At 41.7% G+C, this 24,641-nt stretch overlaps 1 protein-coding gene across 1 annotated transcript; it reads right to left on the reverse strand.

The window, feature by feature from the left end:
* Positions 1–1,787: 1,787 nt before the first annotated feature.
* ERICH2 (glutamate rich 2) lies at positions 1,788–23,344 on the reverse strand. Its single transcript, XM_075609093.1, has 10 exons — positions 23,306–23,344; positions 22,946–22,979; positions 14,358–14,407; positions 9,865–9,901; positions 8,461–8,554; positions 6,269–6,351; positions 5,721–5,839; positions 5,048–5,105; positions 3,178–3,249; positions 1,788–2,979 (listed from the first exon to the last, which is right to left on the reverse strand). The coding sequence occupies exons 6-10, from the start codon at positions 6,324–6,326 to the stop codon at positions 2,867–2,869; spliced, it is 420 nt and encodes a 139-aa protein (XP_075465208.1). The 5' UTR covers positions 6,327–6,351; positions 8,461–8,554; positions 9,865–9,901; positions 14,358–14,407; positions 22,946–22,979; positions 23,306–23,344; the 3' UTR covers positions 1,788–2,866.
* Between the last annotated feature and the right edge of the window lie 1,297 nt (positions 23,345–24,641).

Here is a 24,641-nt window from a genome sequence, read left to right on the forward strand (position 1 = left end):
CGAATGTGGCTTCTATCCCACTTCTGACACCATGAAAATATGCCCTTGTATTCTCCAACGTCTTAGCGTGAAAATACACCGTCTGCCGACTCGGGATGACTTCACACCTCCGGAGGATTTAACCCACTCTTATAGCGCTGATGATCTGGGAAAACAAAATGGTGGACGAGCTCGGAGGAAAGCAGTAATTGAGTCAGACAGTGAAGCTTTGTCAAAAACTGTTCTCCTGTTTATTGAAGGGTATACAGCCAGTTTATATAGCAAACTTGAGCATAGAAAAAACACACATATGAGAACATACTTCCCCTTTTACTTCACAGTCTGTCTATCTCAGCAAAATGACAGTTAGACAGCATAGACAGTTTATAGTCTGGGAAGGGGCCTTAATACCGAACTTGGAGGCAGTTAAAGGAAATGTCAGTCTTTAGGACAGTATGTTGAGTAATGCATTCTTGTGTAACTCATGCTCAATATGGCTGGGAAGAAGTTCCTGTTTCTACAGGGCAAAAAATAAGTCTGAACAAATACAGTTCAGCTAGCGATAAGTAGGTGATAGGTCAGGTCACTTTCTCAGACTGCCTGGACAGCACAATTACGTATGGCATATAGCATGTGGTTAGTTCCTGAGACTTAAATGTTAGTACAGAATAGTTATAGAAAAATGGTTATCCAGCAATCAAAATGGAGTCCCCCCTTATATGCACATTTTCACACAGCCAAGCTGAATTCAAGGTAATTAGGGACTTGTAATGCACAGCCCGTCTCAATTAGTATTTAATTGCACAGAGGGTCTATATAAACCAGTAAGACCCCCCCTACGTCAGCAGATGAGCCCGAGGAAGCCGATCAGTCGGCGAAACGCGTTGCTCTAAACACTAGCTGATTTTGACCCACGGAGGCTTCCGTAGCCGGATCGCAGAGCAGCCTTTGCAGCCAAGTAGGACTGTTTCCTTCTTTCGCCTGCTTCCCGGACGCGGGAAAGGTGCAAATTGCTGCTAATACCCGATCCTGGACTGCGTGAGGAGACCAGGGGTTCACCCTTTATTGAGTCCCATGCTGACGTCAAGCTTGAGGGCAGCTCCTATTGTGCGGACGGCAGAGGTGGATGGGCTAATTTAACCCCAAAGTTACCAACCCTCTGCAACTACTCACACTGGGCCGTGTGAGTATATATATATTCTTAAACCACACTGATTCGCTTGCACTGACGCTGGGAGAGGCTAGAACTGCATAAAGCAAGATACCATTTACTATCTTTGCTTACACATGGCCGTGTAAGTACATTAGTATCATATTTTTGCCCCCTGCACAACCTATTAACCATTGTCACTACTATATCATTTTTATTTGATGTACTGTATACTTCTCTAATCCCATGCTCCCCCTATGCTTGTTTGTTTCCATATCTTTGTGAGGGCTCTGGATTATCCCTTTATTGGGGTCGAAGCAGAAGGGATCTTAAAGTTGGCTCAAAGCATCTGCTAGAGAGCCGTTGTTGATTTGATTGCTACACTGTAAGCAAACTTTTGTTTTAAACTCAAGGTAAGCGCCTGGTTGTTTTTTCTATATTATTTCTCACCTTGAGAAAGGCAGCATTTGACTGCCGAAACGTTGGACTTTATGGCATATTAAACCTCCTTTTGAGTAAGACCGTGTGCCTGCTTCTTCTTCTTTGTACTTCAAAACAAATGAAACATAACAGCTTAACAAGCCTAAACTTTGTTCACTTCATAGTAAAGTGACCTTGCAGTCTCCCTTGACTAACAAAGATGTGTGCACCAATACAGTTCAAGGAAAAGTTTATTTATTTCTTACTCCCCATAAAAATACAGTCAATTGTAACAAAAGTGTAAGTAGTTCTGCTATTCATCTACAGGCATACCCCGGTTTAAGGACACTCACTTTAAGTAAACTTGCGAGTAAGAACATATAACCCAATAGGCAAACGGCAGCTCGCGCATGCGCCTGTCAGCACGTCCTGAACAGCAATACTGGCTCCCTACATGTACCGAAGCTGTGCGCAAGCGGGGAGATTATAGAGCCTATTACAAATGCGTTATTTACATCAGTTATGCACGTATATGATGATTGCAGTACAGTACATGCATCGATAAGTGGGAAAAAAAGGTAGTGCTTCACTTTAAGTACATTTTCGCTTTACATACATGCTCTGGACCCATTGCGTACGTTAATGCGGGGTATGCCTGTAAAAAAAAATACTTTTCCAGTACAGCACAGTTTAGCTCTGAGAATACAAATACAGGTTAACTTTAGAACACATATATTTAATTTATTTAATATCACACCCCAAAGCAATACAGCGAATTAGTCTCTTAGTGAATAATATTTAATACATTATAAAAACACTGTTGGAACCAACTAAAATGTAACAGTCCTGAAACATGTTCACTTTCCCACCGCAGGATTTGGAATGAATTACCAGAATAGTAGAGGTAAAAAAAAAAAAAAAAGATGAAGTTGTATTGTGCCATATTAATGCCAACCAAAGAAACATAAAAAGTAGCAATTTGCAGTCATGTTCAAAAGAAACACATTCTTAGTTTCGTGTTGAACACTTTAGCTTCTTACTTAGACGAGAGGTAAAGGGTCATATTTATTAAGAAGTCTTCTGCTACAAGATACTTTGACTGGAATGGGCTGTAAGGGGTCTTCCAGCACCGAAAGGTGTCTTATGGCAGTAGACTGCTTAATAAATATGGCCCATATAGTGGAACTTTTGCTTGAATTGGGAATATGAAGCAGCAACCTACTGTATGAATGGGGATGTTTGATACCTCAAAACAACAACAAGGCATGGGGAGTGCAATAAATATCAAGTGTAATACTTCCATTTGGATTATGGGGTCTAGTTATCAGTATCTTCTTCATTTGAATCAGAGGTTCCATCGGAGCTTTCCTCACTTTCACTGCTGTCATCTGTTTCTTCACTGTCTTCATCGCCAGTACATTGTTCATCTTCTGTAATGGATTTAATAGTTAATAATAATCATTAAACATCCTTTTTCAAGTTGTGCAAATTAGTCAAACACTACATTTGAAAACACATTGCCACATACAGGGAGAGAAAGCTTTATCATTTAGCATTTTTTCCCATTGCCGTTCATTATAAAGATAGAATTAGACAAATATATGGACCTAAAAATGTGTTCTACTTACCTCTTTGCAACATTTTCTCAATAAGTGGGGTAAATTCCTTTGCTTCTGGATTTTCTGGTTCATAGATGAGAACTGCAATTGAGGAAAAAAAAAAAACCCCTACTGATTACGATGCAAGACTTAGTACAGAAGTTGGTGTACTAGATACATCTAGTACATTTTAATCTATTGCATTGGTGCATCAATAGTGAATATTAGAATGTTATTCATTCTCTACGTAAAAAGGCAATACTGACCAGTGAATTATAATTCCTTATTGTTGGTCTATTGATTTGGAAACTAGTATGAATATGTGGAGAATTTTCATTGAAGTTTGCCCCTCCCCCTTCCCCCCTTTCTTCCCCCCCCCCCAGAAAACTTACAAAATAAAATCGCCAATCAACAAGTCAATGTGGCGGTCACACAACCTTTATGTTATAGTCCTTTTCATTAAATTCTGTCAAAGTTGCAAAAATTTGATCAAATGTCAGTTCGTGAAAACCCAAAATTTAAGAGAAATTCACAAAATATTTCCCAAAGACATTCGCCTCCCTCTAGTTTAAGCATCACCATAGATATTGATTGTGGAACTGCGGCAGCTTAACTATACAGCAAAAAAATGCTGTAGGTACTCAAATTGTGATCTACTGCACTATTCAAATGATGTTCTTCAGTAATAGGACATCATATGCAGTATCACTGGTAGTCGAGGATAAAAGTAGAATTACCTGCAGAAACTGTACAGAAGAGTACGTAGTATTTTTAATATGCAAGAAATAAATTAATGTTTTATAAAATATAGATTACCCAAGACCATAGAATGATTTACCACCATAGACACTATTCTTTACCTGAATAAACACTAAAAATATCTCACACCACAAACGGCAGGAATACCCAAGTCAATATATCAAGTGGTAACATGTCCTATTTTAGAAGTATAGCCAGATTCTTGTTTCTATTTGCTTTACCATGCTCTTTGGCGTATCGATAGACTGTACTCTCTGGATATACTGTTGGAATTGTTTCTCAAACAAATGTAAACCCCATTAAAGGGGCAGTCCCTCATACAACCAAAATTAATTAAAATACCAGTGGCGTGTTTAAGTAGTTAAATATAGGTGACAGTTGTCGTATTTTTTTTAAATAGTTTCAAAGTATTTTAAACACATTTAAACATGTAATGTCAACAAAGTAATCAAACAATTTGGAGCGTTCTTACAATATTTACTTAATCTCTTTTATGAGAAGACCATTTGTAAACTTTTGTATGATCAAGTTTGTTGATACAAACTTTGTTGCCCTTTGCTGTTTTAATTGACAAATATTACCAAAATAATTCATGCCAAAGTGATAAATGAGAACCAAAAAACTCGAACAGACAATAATAACAACTGATAATAGAATTAGGCAGAGCTAAAGAAATAGAAACACATCTATTTCTACACAGGATGCAAATTCAGTTTACTTTAAAGTGAAAATGTGAATGTTGTGATTTCTTTCAAAAGCCAGTGGGGGGACCTGGAAAGCAGAATGCATGGCGAGCAAATACAGTATATACTCCAAGATGGTGTCATCATATTTTGCACACTCCAACTCTTGCATGAGATTAAATGGCCCATAACAGGATTGGGTAAACCAGTATTCATTTGTCAGACGTATTTTGAGTCTAGTGTTTGATTTGGATCATATATTTTATAGTATGCCATTCTTGCTCTCCATACTGTATAGATTTCTTATAAGGCTTTGTGCATCAGAACACCGTGACATCCTTCGAACGTGAACATAGAAAAAAAAAAAAATCAGTAAGAACGTGTTGGATGTTGATTTCATTGGACACGTGAGCTTTCAAATCCAAAGTTGTTAGAAATCATGACGAACTAATACGTACTCATTTGGCATAGCTTTTGTGCCTGTTTATAATCCTGATCCATTACAGCTTTAAGGAACTGAAAAAAAAAATCAAATAATTTCAAACAGGTTAGAAAGATATACCAATGAGTTAGCCTATCACAACAAGTTTCAACATTATTTGATACAGATAAATAAAAATATCAGACACTTATAACTTGAGTCTTATAACCTTTTTAATGTCATCTTCAGGTAATCTTTAATTAATGTAAAAGGTGTGCTTACTAAATACAGTTCTCTTTTCTGCCTAAAAACTTGCCGATTATTGATTAGGAGTAACAAGCTGATGGAAAGATAAAGGTCAATCATGCTATTCTATAGGCCCTTATAATTCCCCGTGCGATAGTGCATGTTATAGAATGATAGTCAAAGGCTGCATAATAGCAGCATTTTAGCATTTAGGTTATGACTTCTGCACTTTTTCAGACAATCAGGTCAAATGATGATTGTACTTGACAGTTGTTTCAGAATATCTCGTCACCCTCTGCTATCAGTAGACATTCAGTGAGGCCACGTTACATTAATCACATTTGCAAATGCGATTTCTATAAACTTTAGGCGATACATTTTCATTACTAGGTTTCCTTTTTCAACATAGTTATAGCTGAACCATTCTATTTATGTACACAGTGTGCAACACAAGCTAACTTCACCTCTGCAAATAGTTCTGTGGGTGCTCTGCCTTTGTCATCTTCATCGCCAGAGTCCGACAGGTTATCTTTGCCGTGGTTAGGAATGGAATGTGATAGAGACTTGGTTGTTCCTTTTTCCTCTACAGTAGAAAAAAGTATTTGCTGTTAAAATGCTCTGCCACAATGGTTAGGGTACGGTAATACTGAGAGACTGCAAGTGAGTGTACACACATACTGTACACATGATTTGCTGGAGCACAAAAATGATATACCCATACCCAACAAAGTAGCTCTGCTACTGTCAATCTATACATGGCAGCACCGTGGAACACTGTTAGCGCCTAAAATGAAAACATTGATGTGGTCTTATAGTGAAGAGGATTTTATTAAAGAATGAATCGAAGAAATCTCTACTGTGGTGAAATTTTGCAGCTGAAACATAATTCAAACAGCAACCATAAAAAGCTCCGGTAATTAACAATCAGGGATGCAAATGTCCCTTTCACCAACATTTTAAAAAAAAGGCAACAATTCCCTTTACACATTGTGTGCATATGACCAATAATTACCTAATTTTGTTGGCATGTATTTGCTCGGTGTGCTAGTATTTGACTTCCCTGGCATCATGCTTTCTGTTACATCTTTAGTATGGCTGCAAAAAAAAAAAAGAGAAGAAAGTTATTCAGTTGATGTAATCAGTTTCCTTCCATGGCCACGTGGGAATTTCAGAACTACAGTAGGCATTGAACAAATTAACACTGCTATTTAAACCAAAGGTGCACAAAATGTTCTGGGGGGTGTGTGGAAGGGGGCGCGGTGCTTACTTCTGCACAACATGTAAATTAAATGCTGGGGGAACGAGCAAGGCCTCTGTATAGTCTCTTACCTGCTCTCCGGTGGCTTCTGGTGACACGTCGCCATGGCAACGCGGCGTCAAATGATGCCGCGATGTCAGAAACGCGGGGGAAAGGGGAGAGGGGACCCCTGGTTTAAACAACGGTTAGAAGCTATTCAGAATTGTTACTTGTCATTATTTTTACAGGGTCACCATCACTAATCCGTAATTTTTTTAATTCCAAGCATTGGTACAAGCATTAGGCAAACTTTAGGTGCACAGAGAACCTATAATGTGAACAGTCTTAAAACAATTGCCCATATTTCATATGCTTCATTCATGTCTCAAGTTTGATTGAATGATCCTATTATTGACAATTGGAAGCTCAGTTGTTACTTGGTATGACATCCCTGTTTGTTACTTGGTATGACAAATCAGATCGCAAGCTCTTCAGGGCAGAAATGTATTGCGTCTGTAAATCCTATGTATAGCGCAACGTTCTCTGGTCCAGATGCACAAAATGAGTGCTAAGCTTTAGCACCCCTTTACTCCTATTCATATAGTGGGACTAAAGGCATGCTACAGCTTGGCACCCTTTTGCGTATCTTGGCCTTTATCGGTTACATATGAAAGGACGTATTATTTCCTAGTTAATTCCATAAACTTGTCCTCTGTAGGATCTAGATTCTAGGCAAACATTTGTAACAAAGACAAAATTATTTTGCACCTATCTTATATCTACAATAATCATATTGCATAACTATTTAGCATTAAATGTTTATGCTGAAAAACCATAGGAAGAAAGAGAATTTTCAGGACATAAGAACACTACTTGAGGATAGAAAAGTGTTAGCTTTGACCAGGGGTGGCCAAATCCAGTTCTCACGGGCCACCAACAGGTCTGGTTTTCAGGATATCCCTGCTTCAGCACAGTTGGGTCAGGCCTTCTGAATAAGCCACCTATTTTTAAGCAGGGATATCCTGAAAACCTGGACCTTTGGTGTCCCTTGACGACTGGAGTTGCCCACCTATGGTTTAGATAGTCCTGTGTAGCAGGTCATAACTTTATTACTTCTTTTTTTTAATGGTGCAATCCCACACAGTCGAATTTCTTAGGTACCTCTAAATGGGGCAGTGTTTGTCAATCAAGTGGTTTTATTTGCCCGTATCAGAGAGACAATAAAAGTTAAGGACTGATGGGGAGGTGGAGAGAGGGGGACCCTGGCTGTATAAGCACTTGCTCGTCACACTGTGACATCACACAAGGAAGCAGCCAGAGGAAATCAAACCCTTCTCAAATACAACTAAAAAATACTTCTAGGTCAGTTTTGGGTTTAAAAAAATAAAAAATCATAATTTCCCCAGATGAGACCCCTTAAACAGGTCACTGGAAGGAGTTCATTTTGGTCCCAGGAGGATTGCCCCACAGGAACTATGTAAAAAGATCCAATCTCCCTTTCACTTTACAATTTGACTCGTTTACAAACAGCCGTGTGTCCTTTTATCGCTGGGTGCGCTGAATTCAAATATATCAGCTACTTATGGTTTAGTTTGACGAACGATGGCGTCACAATTACTATACAAACAATGCACAAAACAAAAACCACATTTCACCTCTACTACTGATGAATGACAATGTCTGATCACATGAAGACATTGGATAAAGGTTGTTGAAACCGCCAAAAGCTTTTATTCACCATGTAACAGTTATGTTTAAAAATGATTTAAATGTATACTTCTTGGATTAAGAAAAAAAAAAAAAGTACAGTATCAATCACCTACAGTTAACGTTTTAAACATGCCACTGTCCTTAGTTCAATATCGACAATAGTCCGTGAACCAAATGGAACCATTTACTGGGCTTCTAAATGCATTGCAGACACTTTGTTATTTTGTGTTAATATAATGTACATATAACAACAATACCTTTCAGGCAAAGGTTTCACTGCACATAATGCGATCTGTTTAGTAGGCGTGTAATATTTCTTGCCTGCCGAGTCTCGTCTTCCTCCACTGCCGCCTGGTCTGAAAAAGGAAGGAGTCTCACTCAATGTGAACAAAATTTTAACCCAGAGTCTTGTGAATGTCTGATGTAGCCAACGTTATTACAACTGGTGGCGCATTGCAGCAGGACATCCACACTGCACCAGCGGGAGAAGTGCTCCCATTGTTTCAAATTAGCTGTGCGCGAGAAGGGAGCGGGACTATTATCCAACTCATTTACCCGCAGGAGCGCGCCACAGGTAGCAATAATCTGTATTGGTGTCTAAAAGCTGGTTTAAATTGCTGTGTTAAGATCTGAAATAATGCTTAATACAGGCATACCCCGGTTTAAGGACACTAACTTTAAGTACACTCGCGAGTAAGGACATATCGCCTAATAGGCAAACAGCAGGTCACGCATGCGCCTGTCAGCACGTTCTGGACAGCAATACCGGCTCCCTACCTGTACCAAAGCTGTACACAAGCGCTGTACAACAAGAGCTTGTTACAAATGTGTTATTTACATCAGTTCTGCACGTATATGACGATTGCAGTACAGTACATGCATCGATAAGTGGGAAAAGGTAGTGCTTCACTTAAAGTATATTTTCGCTTTACATACATGATCCGGTCCCATTGCTTACGTTAATGTGGGGTATGCCTGTAGTAGGTTTTAGGTACAAATATTGACCTACCTCCCTTTTATGACTACATAATATTGCAACATGTATGGCCTTTTAACAAGACACATGTCGATTATTAAAGGAGTGAGCCAATAAAAGCAACATAGGAAACAAGACTAAATATAATTCGTTAGTATGGACTTGTGAAGAAATGTAGCCAGCTAATTGGCTGGTATAGTTATGTTATGTGAACTTGTCACTAATGATATACTTAAAAAGGAAATAAATAAATCTTTCCTTACTTTGATTCCCACACGGGATATGCATCAGTGGCCAGAAAATGAAGATGAATTAGGGAACAAGCAAGTGTTATGCAAACAATGATGCGCGTAATACTGTGGAATCTTGATTGTAATCTCATTAGCTTTCCTTATAGTAGCCTACAAATATCACTGTTTTGTGTGGAATATTACAATATCCTTCAAGATATCTCTATTCACGTCATAAAGGTACTAAACAAAACTGCTATGCACAAGAGCCATTAAGAACACGATAATATATTTCTCCAGACAGTGCCATTGTGATGTTTAAATAAAGTACATGCCACATGAATACAATGTAGTAATCATGTCAAGTAGATGACTGCAAATGTAATGAATCTGTCCATACATGCATAATCTGGTTTATATCTTTCCTTCACCAGTACATAAAAAAGGTATCATACCGGGATGTTGATTCAATAGGACTGACGACCACCTTCTCTGAAATATACAATTGAAACATGATATGATTATTCTTATACAACATTAGCTTTGCATGTTGTGCATTCTAGTATCAATATGAAATATAATTACAATTGAAATACAAAGCGATGACAGACGTGAAAATGATAGAGGGAGCCACACAAATAAGCAATGTATTGAAAGATATCCTGCAACATTTTGCTTTACTCTTATGCCCCTATCCAAGATGGTGAGAAGTGAGGTAATGGACAGAAAACAATCCGTTAACTTCATCCAAGCAGAGATAACGATGCGTCAACTTTCATTCCATTGATAACCATTATCCTGCTTCTCTCTATGGCTGGGATTTACCATGCTACAAAAATGTGTATGGGACCTTGATCCTGAAATCAACTGCTATGGACTTGAATGGAAGTTAATATCTGATTGGGCGCCAATCTCCCACATTATTGGATAGGGGACATAGGGTCAACATGAAGGAATGACCAGTCATGGCTCAATTACATATTAGGGGATATTAATTATCTGCGATAGTGCCAGTCGGGGCATTATTGCATGAAAATTCCTAATAAAGTCAATGAAATTACCCATGCGGTAGTGATAACGCTCATTGTGAGAGGTCACTATTATTCCCCTGCATCTTTCAGGAGGAGATTTTACCTCAGTATTAGATATTCAACAACAAAGCAGAAGTCATGGAAGCAGACTTGCCTTTTTATTATATCATTTATAATACCCCACGCTTGATAAAGAACACTTGTGACATGTTCCCGAATAGGGTTTCCAGGTGGTTTCTCCAAACATAGTGGACACAATGGTGAAAGGTGCGATGTGCTTGATGTGCCTGACACACACACACACCTCTACTCCATGCTGTTACCTCCTCTCCTTGGCCCCACTCCCAGGCTTCTGACACCTCCCGATTGGCTGCTGCTGGGTAATGCAGCTAATCAGGACGGAGGAAGCTGCCCAGCCCCCTAACAGCCTTGCTTTCCCCCTATTCAGGGAAATCCCGCAGGTCAGGTCACTAAGTCCAGTGAGGCAATACCGGACACATACATAATTTTTTACTGGACAGAGTGTCCAATTACAGGACTATGTAACTACTATATAACTATCGAACGAAGAGAAAAGGAACCCCTATAATGAGAGCACTCAAATTGGCTAGGATAAAGTAACACCGAGATAGAGACCTAACTAGACAATTCTATTTGCAATTGTGATTTCATTAAAATAAATTTTATTAAGAAATCAGATAAAATAAAGTCAATGATTAGGTATGCATAACTATGACAATAGGCGAATTAAATAGATACGGTGGGTATATTCCAGGGTGGGAAGCCCCACTCTGTGTATATCAGTGGGTACTCGCGATCACACTGGGATCAAGTATAAACCACTATGAGACGGAACTTGATAGTATCTGTACAGGAATATATTGGTCCTCAAAGAGCTAGAAGGTAAGTATCTGAGGAAGAACTAAGCACAGGAATAATATGTACCCAATGATTGGAAGTAGTCGGTGTCAATGTAACTAGTTCAAAAGTAAATGCCCTCCCCTCACGAGACCTGCATATCACAGGGAGGACGTAAGATCCTTAGGATATATTCAGACAGAATGACTCTATGCTCACGATAGGAAGGTGTTAATGTTGAGGCGTCACAATGTGCCACTTGAGTGAAGCTACTTGGTATGCCCTATGCCAGGACAGAGTAACAGACTATATATGTCTGCTACAATACCGCTATAGGCACTATAGGGAGGTTCACCAAGTTCTGCTGCAATTGTAGCGTTTGGACATAGAGTACATCAAGTGTTGTGTCCGGTCGAGTTTTCTAGTAAAAGCACATCACGCCCATGTTTTGTATCTAGGGCTTTTCTGTGCTCATTGAGCTGTATTACAAGTGTAATTACAATACAAGTAAGGGGTTAAATGGTTGAACACAGGGCCGCAAGTCTGGGCAGAGTGGCAAACTGGTAGTGTCCGACAAAGTGTCTATGGTGACAGCATCTTATGTCCAATAAACAAGCAAATGTGTGGTCCTGATATTAACCCCATGGTTGTATGCAAGGGCCACCTGTATACATCATGCGGATGTGTACCCGTAGCTGGTCTAAAAATGAGTATCCAGAAGGATCCGTTCCGTCACCCTGGGGATCACAGTCCTGAGTTCTATAAATGAATACAATGCTCCCTGGGTTTTGCGTGACTGGACAAATTAACAGGCTAACAAGCGTCTGATACAATGTCTCCAATGTCACGATTAAAATTTCTTAATTGAGTCTTTTGGGGTAATTACCAAGGTGCTTAAAGCACCAAAAACTCTCTCCCAGGTGTGCAGACTTGTTCAGTCATTAACAGCGTCTGCACTCCAGACAGGGAGGGAGGAATAAAGTATGCAGTCTTAGTGTTGCGTAACTGGACAAAGTGACAGGCTTAAAAGCGTCTGACACTGTCTCCAATGTCACGACTTACATTACCCAAATAAATCTCAGGAGATAATTACCCTAGTTGCTAAAGCACCGTAGACTCCCTCCAAGGTGTGCAGACTTGTTCGATCTTAACAGCGTCTGTGCCACTATGTCACTTGATAAAGACCTTTGAGGTCGAAACGGTGTGTTGGCTCAATAAATAAGTTTAGATTTGCAGAAATCCGTTGTGCCCTGTGTTCCTTCTACTACTGATCTAGGACTGGAAACAGGCTTTCGTTCAAGCACGGGAGCACCGGTAATTGTATCATTCTAACCATTTTTTAAGGTGTGCAGCATTTACTTCATATACCTGGTTAATATCAGGACCACACATTTGCTTGTTTATTGGACATAAGATGCTGTCACCATAGACACTTTGTCAGACACTACCAGTTTGCCACTCTGCCCAGACTTGCTGCCCTGTGTTCAACCATTTAACCCCTTACTTGTAGTGTAATTACACTTGTAATACGGCTCAATGAGCACAGAAAAGCCCTAGATACAAAACATGGGCGTGATGTGTTTACACTAGAAAACTCGACCGGACACAACACTTGATGTACTCAATGTCCAAACGCTACAATTAAAGCAGAACTTGGTGAACCTCCTTATAGTGCCTATAGCGGTATTGTAGCAGACATATATAGTCTGTTACTCTGTCCCTGCATAGAGCATACCAAGTAGCTTCACTCAAGTGGCACATTGTGACGCCTCAACATTAACACCTTCCTATCGTGAGCATAGAGTCATTCTGTCTGAATATATCCTAAGGATCTTACGTCCTCACTGTGATATGCAGGTCTCGTGAGGGGAGGGCATTTCCTTTTGAACTAGTTACATTGACACCCACTAGTTCCAATCATTGGGTACATATTATTCCTGTGCTTAGCTCTTCCTCAGATACTTACCTTCTAGCTCTTTGAGGACCAATATATTCCTGTACAGATACTTACCATCAAGTTCCGTCTCATAGTGGTTTATACTTGATCCCAGTGTGATCACGAGTACTCACTGATATACACAGAGTGGGGCTTCCCACCCTGGAATATACCCACCGTATCTATTTAATTCGCCTATTGTCATAGTTATGCCTCCCTTCTAGGCATACCTAATCATTGACTTTATTTTATCAGATTTCTTAATAAAATTTATTTTAATTAAATCACCATTGCAAATAGAATTGTCTAGTTAGGGCTCTATCTCGGTGTTACTTTATCCTAGCCAAATTGAGTGCTCCCATTATAGGGGTTCCTTTTCTCTTCGTTCGATTGTTCAGCTATTACCCCCGATCGTAGCACCTTTAGTCAAGCTGTAGTGAGGGTCTCCTTTCCTTTCCCCATTCCCGTTTCCCTGTGTTTGATACTATGTAACTATGCAAGGACAGTCCAGTACCGGACATCTGGTAACCCTATATCCAAACAACATTATCACACATCAAACAGTGCTTCCACTGAAGCTGTGAATTCTGGTAATGACATGTAAATGAGCATTCAGAGTGCGTCCGTTTTTCCTTCTACCCACTTTAACGTGGATCCCTTTAAGCTTATGCCTGCTGTATAGCAAAGCTTTCAAAGCAAAGCACTGTTCAAAAAAAGTACATAGACAGTAAAACTACTCACAGACATGCATGATAAGAATTGGAAGTGTCAACCAATCCACTATGAGCAGCACAAAGCATAATTTGTGATAGATGTGTGAAATAATATGAAAGCTACAATTAAGTGCACATGCTTTGATTTTAGTACGTGCAAATTATTAATAGTAAGCCATTAAAAACAAAAATGCGTGAAATCAGTGCATGATACGTTCCTGAAGTCTATTTAAAGCTATACATTCTCCTAATAAATAAGCTAAAATTACTTCACAAAAATCTTTCAATGCTAAAAAACATGCAATGTTTTTATTTCAATTTCTATTCAATAGGCCATTTTTTGCAGTTTTGGAACTCATTGCAATGTATTGCTAGCCTACAAGGAGCGAAATAAACTTCTAAAATATTACCTTTTTGGACCAAGAACGTGTAATTTTCCATTTTGATGATTGGTTGTGCTCTATATATTAAAAAAAATAAAAAATATATATTATTTGTAACTAAGGCTTCGTCCCCGCTGGCGCTGAGCGCGCTCATGCTTGGAGAGCCCTCCAAACATGAGCGCCGGGTGTCCTTTACATTTTCGCAGGGGGGAGCGGGGGGGACGCTGCAGGGAAAGCTGAGCGCGCAAGAAAGTTGAAAATTTTTTGTTTACCTAAGCGCCGAGCACCAGTGAGCGTGTGTGCCCGCGTACACGTGGGTGCGAATCGCGTGAACAGGGACTAATTATATATATATATATATATACACATACATACATACACACACACACACACACACACACACACACACACACACACACACACACACACACACACACACACACACACACACACACACACACACACACACACACGTCACCTCGCCAAGCACCGCCCGCTCAGCGCTAGCGGGGACGCAGCCTAATCTAGCAGAAATAGTAACAGAATGGCAAGGCTTCAATTTGCTCTTCTCCAAATTACTTCATTTGAATTAGATTTTAGAATACAACAGCTTATTCTGAGGATTATGTAAAAGTAGAAATATCTACATTAAAATGGAAACTTTGTTTAATTTCTGAGAAGCGAAAAATAGATTTTTTTTTTTAACAAACACGTTTGTCAACTTTAGTTCGAAAATAAATAAATCAGTACTATGTATGTACCTGCCGGACCTAATCCTGAATATCTTGTGCACAAACTGTACTTTTTGCATTTTGTTATTGTACATTGATAAATGAAAGCAGCAGTTTTATTCATAGCACGGTCTAAATATCATCGTAAAGCAGCAGTTCAAGGTGCCGCTTAAAAAAATAAATAAATATTTCCCTTCAATATGTGCATCAATACAATCTACACACTGACAAGTGATTAGCTAAATTGCCAATCGATCGGAAAAGATTCGGCTCGGGGGTTCACTAAATTCCTGTCACTGCAGCCGAAGAGGACCCATGATGCAAAGTTCTGTGTGGAAGACCATGTGACCAGGTAGTCACTAGATACAATTGGTGCACTGCTAGAGAGAGGGCAGGGCTCAAACAGGGGTGTGCCAGAGCCTGTTCCAGAAGAGGAAGGGGCTGTGACTTTGTAAATGGTTGCTATATAGTAGAAACAAAAAATGCTTGTTACATTATAATACAGTAAAAATGTTATTAATTTTTTTAATGCTACAAGTATTTTCTCATAGTACATAACGGATTAAACCCCCCCCCCCCCCCCCCCACATATGCAGGATATTGCTTGAACTGCAGCTTTAATATAACTCTTCCCAAACACGACCTGCTCCAGTCTCACAGCATACCGGCCATCTCCACTTACTGACCACAGAAACGTCTCTATAAATGAGAAATGTTGACCTTTGTACTCCCCCAATGCATAAATAAAAAATAAAAAAATGAAATCTCCCCCAATTATCCTCCTAAATCTCTCTCTAGAATAGGCAGCTTCCAAATGTTGATGATATGTCTCAATTAGATTTTTCTCAACGGTTTATCAACTAAAATGCAATTGAAAAAGTGGAGCAAGCAAACGAGACATGGACGAAAAGCAGCCGCTTGTGCCGATTAGTAAAAAGTACAACGGTTTATTGAATTCTCTCTCAGGGTGTCTCATTTAGGATGTCAGAATCAATAACACAACGGCTTAGAATGCTCCAATATGTAATTACCTATTGAACAAATGTAGAGTTCTTTAAACTACAGAAGCTGCTGAAAAGGGAAAACATGCACATATTACATTTAGAAAAAAAAAAAAAAAGCATCACATTCATACAAATAAAAGTTACTGCATCCTTAACAGTGTGTCATTTCACTTCTAATTCTACTGGGAAAAAAATAATTATATCTATATACTGTACACACACACACACTAATCTATAAATATATCACTATATGGAATAATGGACCATTGCAGTCTAATTTGTAGCCTACGTGACTCAACTTGTCATATATATTTTATTCAATAGTACACACCTATGTGAATGGCTTCGTTAATAACTTAAATCTGTATGAGTATATATATATATATATATATATATATATATATATATATATATATATATATATATATATATATACAGTGCTTGACAAATCACCCAAAAATCTACTCGCCGAACCAAAAAATCTACTCGCCACCTAATCCCGCCCCTAGTCCCGCCCCCAACCCCGTCCTTAGTCCCGCTTTTAAAAAAATACATAAATAAAATAAATTGAGTAAATTCCTAGTAAGAACATTCGTTTTTGACATAAGTTTATTTATTGTATTACATTATACTACAATTAGTCCTTGTTACGTGTGTGTGTGTGTGTGTGTGTGTGTGTGTGTGTCGGATCTAGAAAAAAAAGCCAGATGTGAATGACTAGTTTCCTGAACCCCTTAACCAGTGTCTGGACGTCCCCGCTTCACAATATCTAAAGCAGCAATCCCGCCTGGGATCTTACCTGATCCGCAGTCCCTCAATGTCCAGATACCTTAATTCCCGCAATGTTATACATTGGAGGGGAGGCGTTCCCTACCTGTCTTCTGGGTTAGGGGGGGGTTCCGATGTTTCCTGTGTGAAGCTTGAGTCAGATCTGGAAGAAAGCAGTTTGTTATTTCGGTGTAGTATAGGGCTGTTAAGATATATAGGGTAAATAAGATATCCATGTCCAGAGTGTGAGACAGAGAGAGTGTGGGTGAGAGACAGAGAGTGAGAGAGAGACAGAGAGTGAGAGAGAGACAGAGAGAGAGAGAGAGACAGGGGAGAGAGAGAGAGAGACAGAGGGGAGAGAGAGAGAGAGGGGAGAGAGACATAGAGGGAAGAGAGACAGAGAGGGGAGAGCGACAGAGAGGGGAGAGCGACAGAGAGGGGAGAGCGACAGAGAGGGGAGAGCGACAGAGAGGGGAGAGCGACAGAGAGGGGGGGAGGAGAGACAAAGAGAGGGGGGAGAGACAGAGAGGGGGGGGGGAGAGACAGAGAGGGGGGGGAGAGACAGAGAAGGGGGGGAGAGACAGAGAAGGGGGGGAGAGACAGAGAAGGGGGGGAGACAGAGAAAGGGGGGAGAGACAGAGAAGGGGGGGAGAGACAGAGAAGGGGGGGAGATACAGAGAGAGAGGGGGAGAGACAGAGAGGGGGGAGAGACGGGGGGTAACTGATTGACTGGGGGGTGGGATAACTGACTGGGTGACTGCGTGGGGGGGTGGGATGAGTGACTGGGTGGGGGGGTGGGGTGGGTGACTGGGGGGGGGGGGTGGGGTGACTGGGTGGTTACCTCTGGTGTCCTGCACACACACATTCTCTCTCTCATACACACACACACACACACACACACACACACTCAATCTCTCTCTCCCATATACACACAAACACTCAATCTCACACACACACACACACACACACACACACACACACACACACACACACACACACACACACACACACACACACACAATCTCTCTCTCCCATATACACACACACAAACAAACACTCAAGCTCTGTCTCATACACACACACACTCAATCTCTCTCTCTCCCATACATACACACACAAACACTCAATCTCACTCTCATACCCACCCACACACACACACACGGGAAGGGACGTGCGCGGAGGGGAGAGAGGAGAAACACCCTGCTACTTCCTGCAGACCCGCGCGGGCAGCGGTAGCACCGGAGGAAGGGGGGGAGAGAGAAAAGCCCCGGCTACTGCAACATCTTCAGACCCGCGCGGGCAGCGGTAGCACCGGAGGAAGGGGGGGGGGGAAGAGAGAAAAGCCCCGGCTACTGCAACATCTTCAGACCCGCGCGGGCAGCGGTAGCACCGGAGGGAGGGGGGGGAGAGAGAAAAGCCCCGGCTACTGCAACATCTTCAGACCCGCGCGGGCAGCGGTAGCACCAGAGGGAGGGGGGGGGGGAAGAGAGAAAAGCCCCGGCTACTGCAACATCTTCAGACCCGCGCGGGCAGCGGTAGCACCGGAGGGAGGGGGGGGGAGAGAGAAAAGCCCCGGCTACTGCAACATCTTCAGACCCGCGCGGGCAGCGGTAGCACCAGAGGGAGGGGGGGGGGGGAGAAGCACCCCGGCCTATTAGACTATGTTAGGTCCCGTGCGGGCAGCGGGAGCGCCGGAGAGAGGGGGAAAGATGTACCAGTGTATATATAATATTTAAAGTGTATTAAATTCCCCCCACCTCAAGCATCTGTACAAACTCCTCCATGGCCGGATCAGTGCAGGTCTTGTAAGGAGCTGACACAATTATACAAGAGGATACTATGGAGGAGGAGGAGACACGCACGAGGAGACACGCACGAGGAGACACGCACGCACTCCTCCCCCCCCCCCATTACTTACCCATGCAGAAAGGGCGGTTTGAAGTCCTGGCAACTCCATCCCGCGTCACAGCCAATCAGCTCTGATTTTTTTTTTTCCCGATTTTTTTTTTTTTTCTTCGAGCAGGGGATTTTTTTTTTAGAGAGCAGGGGAAAGGTTACTGGCCACGAGCCAATATCCGATCGCAGCTGGCGAGTTGGCGACCGGGTTTCTCGAGCACTGTATGTGTATATATATATATATATATATATATATATATATATATATATATATATATATATATATATATATATATATATATATATATTTATATATATATTGGAATAAACAGCATCGACTCCAGATTGTTGCAAACGACTATACATATGTATGAAAATAAATAAATCTATGCAGATAACCCACTTCAATTCATCCATCATAATTTCCGCTCTGACAGTTAGGAGAGTCTGTCTAGTTCACATATTTTACCCCAAGTAGAAGAAGTTTTAAAAATTGAAGTTATTACACTGTAGTAAGTAATTTTAAGTGTAACGGTGTTTCCCTCAGGGCCCTTCTGATCCTGACCCCTATGTGAGAAACTGCCCCAGTTACATGTCAGTGTAGTGTGGTGCACCTGCTGGCTCACAGGACTCCCGAGTCTCCCGCTCGTTGGTAGTGGGGATTTCACCATGACAGGCGTATGAGGTAGTGCTGAGTTCTACTCACAGTTGGTACAGCGCCTCCATCTCTGCCAGATCCCCACGATAGCAGGGAGGAGTTTCTGGAAGAGAACTCCTGGGTGCATCTTCTTGCTGAATAACTCCAGTCTCAGACAAGAAGGGTCTCTTGAACAAGGGCATCTTTAATTGCATGGTACATGGCAGACTGCCCATCATAGCGGCCGACACTTAGCCGCACATTATCATGTTGCCCATCTCCAGGAAGGTTCCTTCTGCTCTCTAATCAAGTTGTCTTTCCACCTCTCCCCTAAGGGAGACCACAAGCTGTGCCAGAGCCCTGGACACAGTGTGTAATCTGCTTGTCACTTTGCCACGTGCCTCTCGGTCAGACAGACTTGAACTGCTGCAGACACTTCACTCAGGATCACTTGACAGACACCTGACCCAGCCTTGACTCACTAACTTTTGGAAGTCATGTGGAATATATAGGTTCCAGAAAGACCCACCTCTGTGTCACTAACAGTGGACACAGAGCATGCTGTCACTTCCTTTGCTTCATGTTACACATCACAGGGGTTTAAGGGCAAACCTCCATGATGACTACTAGCAACCCTGCCCTTTTAACAGGAGTTACTGCTCAGCATGAGAGAGATATGTACACCAATTTTACACATGGCTACATAAGCATGCACCATGAAATGTTTAGGGGCTATGAAAATAATTGACATGCTTTACAAGGGCAGATCCTGACACAAACAAATGTGTTTCTACTATAAATGTACAGATAACATGTGTTGTACTTTCTTACAGTATGAACTTCCTGTAAAAATTAGATTTCATGTTTTGTTTATATGATTTTAACTTACTCTGGCACGGATAAACAGGGTTCTGTAGAGAATCCATCTGGAATAATGATTGTGTTGAAGTATAAAATTATTTAGGCTCGAGGAGCAGCTCAGTGGTCAGTGGCAGATTTCCCATAGGCCCGGGCCTAGAGAAGCAAAATTCTGGAGCGCCGTTTTCTGTTTCCCCCCCCCCCCCCATATACATTAGGCTGCGCTTATAGAGCCGGCGATGCGACGTCGCGTCAAAACAAATGCATTGCCGTTGTCGTGTGGGCTTATAGTAAGTGCGGCGCGACGGCTTGGTCGCTGGACGTCATCTCAATTTGATTTTTCCAGCGACCATAGCCTGAAGTCGCCGGCACTATAAGCGTAGCCTTAGCCGTGCTCACGTCCCTGTTGATTGCCGGAGAAGAGCATGGGGCCTCTGTAAAGGTCTCTTACCTTCACCTTTTCACTGCCCTCCTTCTATAGCATCGCAACGGCAAATGATGCTGCGATGTCACATGGCCAAGCGATGCCATGACAATGTGACATCACATGGTGTTGCATTGTCATTTGACGCCGCAGAAGGAGGAGGGCAGCGCCGCAGGAGGAGGTGGCCCAGCTGCAAAAAGTGCCTATGGGTGGTAAAATTTTAAATCCGACTCGGTCAGTGGTAATGTCACTGGCTTGGACAAGAGATAAGCCAGGTTAAAATACTGGTCTCAACTCTCCTTGTGAATTTGGGCAAGCCACTTTCTGTCCCTGTGGGGGACGGGAAGAGGGATCGATCAAAGACTCATGCCTGAAAAATTCTATGTACCCAATTGTGTACATTGGTAGCGCTTTATAAGAAAAACATTATTATTAGATTAAGGGTGAATCCTAAATGACCAAATCACTTAATTAAATTCTAGTGCAGCTTCCAATACATTCAAGCACCAATATAAAAGAGGGTAAGATATCATATTCATTACATGTATTGATAACTGCATACAGCAACTGAAGTCAGGAAACCAACAGCATTCACTTGATCATTGAACACTTAAACCTAATCTTGTTATAGCAGTTTTGGCATAGTGTTACCCTGGCAATATACATGTAACTGCATTCTATAAATAACATGTGCCCCAAGACATTTTTGAAGTGAAACTTCTTTAGTGGCACCTCATTCGTAATGGGACAAAAATGGATTGTGGGGGCAGAAAATGAAACGGATGTGACGTCAAAGTGCTGACGTCAAAGTGCAGGCAGTTGAGGCCGGGCTGTGTTCTGGCAAATCGCCGCCGGCGCCGCTCCTAACCGCCGTTGTTCCCCCCACACGGCCGCTTACACGCTCCCCCCCACCCGCTCAACATTTACTCGCCGCCGCCACAGCTCCTAACGAGCGCCGCTTCCCCCACCCGCTGACATGCGGCGGCAGTGCCGCTCCCCCTCAAAATTTAAAATCGCTGCCACCACTCATAACGCTCCCCCACACCGGACGTCACGGCTCGGAGACCCGGTGCCGGACCGCAGCCCGAGGAGATACAGCCACTCCTGCCACCGTTCCCCGCCCATTGACATGCCGCGCATGCACGGTAGTCATGGCGACGCTCAAGACACCATGGCTCTCCTCACAGGGACACTGCAGCCCACTGCTCCCCGGGGCCCTATGCAGGCCCTGATCTCCCGCGGCCTCGCCTCCCGGTGCATGCACGTGTCCCTGCAGGCCACCCCTGGCTCCTGCTCCGGTAACGGGGGGGGAGGGGGGCACGCTCCCCTCCGAGCTGGCTCCAGCTGACGATGACGCGCTGCCCCCCTCCCCCCGCCGCCACTGCCTCCATCGCCTCTGTGCCACGATCTGGTAGGAATGGGGGGCTGGGCTGCTGAAAGGGGCTGGGGGGAGGACATGGGTGCTGCAGGGAAAGGATAAGGGTGCTGCAGGGAAAGGATAAGGGTGCTGCAGGGAAAGGATAAGGGTGCTGCAGGGAAAGGATAAGGGTGCTGCAGGGAAAGGATAAGGGTGCTGCAGGGAAAGGATAAGGGTGCTGCAGGGAAAGGATAAGGGTGCTGCAGGGAAAGGATAAGGGTGCTGCAGGGAAAGGATAAGGGTGCTGGGGGGAGGACAAGTGTTCTGGGGGGAGTCAGGAGAGAGAGGGGCAGGACACACACACACACGCACTCACACACTGACACATGCACTCACACTCTGACACACGCACACCCCAGTGATGCGCCGAACACCGCTCCTGAATGATGTGCCTATTCCATCCGCACCCCCTCTGAGAGCTCCCAATAAATATGACCCCACCAATCAAATTTACTCATGCTCTAAGCAGTAATAATATTATTGTTACTTTATATGTTGCTGACAACACACAAAGAAGTTTCACTTACTATGCGCGTGCACAGCACACACAGCTTTTTTTTATGACACAGGGACTTAAGCCAGTGCAATAAATTTATAGCATAAATAACATTACCAAATTCAGCAAAAGTGTTTTTTGTTTTGGATTTCTTCTTAAATGGTGATAAAATACGCAAAACGAAATACAAAATATATATTTTTAAAGTATCTATTGTGAAATACAGCAGCTTTAATTAAATGAATCCCACAAAAAGTAGTGTACAATGCATATTATTATTGAATGTATGCTGTGACAGAGGCAGAATAGCTTCAGCCCTTGTGACACTTTATACACAAATACTGTATGTAAACATAAAATTAATAATTCAATAAATGGACTTACCTTCTGGATTAAGAACTTCCAATTTTCCTGATGCCTAAAACCAGAACATGTAAAGAATCAGAGGCTACAGTATGTGTTATATTGGCATATTATATATTGAGTGGTTTAAAGACATTAAATGTAATGATTTCTGTAAGACTTGCACTCAATGTAGAAGAAGAAAAAAAAACATAAGACCTTCAGGGCTCAGTTCAGCTCTATTTAATGTTACCTCTCTGTGTCTTGGCTACACAAATGTTATGTTACATATTTCTCAGAGTGGTACAGTTCTAGGAATGTGAATTCTTAAAATACAAAATGTGCTAAATGTAATGTTCATAGCTATACACATGTAGGACAAAGATCCATCTCCTTACTCACCGTATCCACTTTAGCTCTGGAAGATGCGTCCCAGATTTTAACCCTAGGCAAAAATAATAAAAATAATTGAATCACACTGTTGACTTAAAAAAAAATAATTCACACAATTGTGAATACAATATCTGGGACAATTATGTTCAATGACCACAAGTAACACACAGTGTATGTGGGAAGCTGGAAAAAAATTAATTTATTTCACATTATGTTTCATGGAATTAGTGAGCCACATGCAGGAGACATTTCTGGACACATTAAACCAAGACAATAGTTTTGTGACTAAATACAAACTAAGTGGCACACACAGGACACCTTCCCCGATTTTAAAGACATGTCACTATACTGGGGAGTCAAAAATGAAACCACATTTGTATTTAACAAGCACACCTGATTAAGGTGAATACCCTCACATTAATTATCAGACAGCATAGCTACGGTGTCCTGCACATTAATGAAGTAATTGAAAAGCAACCCTTGATTTACTATACTGTGTTGATCTGTATTTTGAAAAACATTTTTGTTAAAGTCATCGTTCAATAAAGCTTTTCATGGTCTGTATAATTGTCTCCATTTATATATATATATACAAATGAAAAAAAATATTTTTGAACACCGTTACACAAACACTCGGTAATATATGTTTTAAGTAATAACATTAAAGGTTATATTTTAAATTAGTGGTGTGCATTTAAGTGAATTTTCTTTGGGGTACATTGACCTATGTACTCTTCACTTCACTTATATAAATACACACACACACACACACACACACACAACGGGAGAAGGACCCCACGAGGAGATGCGTGCAATGTAGCGCCAAAAACTGGAGCCCGCGAATATGCACGGTGGCAACAAAACAGGAGTGTGCTGGAACCCGGAAGTGCGGCTGAACCAGGAAGTACAGCGGTAAGTTTTTGGGGAACTATAGAAATGCACAACTGAGACAATAGAATACTGCTTGTGTGGTCTCGAGGAGTGTATGCTGCAAGCTATGAAGAGCAATACAGCCAAGGGGTCATTGACAAAACTTTCTGGATGAGTACTAACTAAAGTTTTATTCAAAGAGAGAGCAGAAGATTCAGGGAACTTAATAATGTGCTTTATGTATACAGTACCTCTGTAGGACTGCCTAACGAGGGAACTTCAATGTCGTCTGTGGAGGCTTTGGATTGCAAAAAGATAAGTACTGTATGAAGAAACAAAAAAAATATCTGTGCAGCACATGACAAGCCAGCTTAAGAGGGGAAGAAATTATGTGAGGACTGCCTTCAAGCTGCAGTAGTCCAGGTTCCGGATCAGTTGCATTATTTTCTTCAATGGATGAAGGACACAGTGACGT

The sequence above is a fragment of the Ascaphus truei genome, chromosome 7 (genome assembly GCF_040206685.1).
Source record: "Ascaphus truei isolate aAscTru1 chromosome 7, aAscTru1.hap1, whole genome shotgun sequence".
Lineage (NCBI taxonomy): Eukaryota > Metazoa > Chordata > Amphibia > Anura > Ascaphidae > Ascaphus > Ascaphus truei.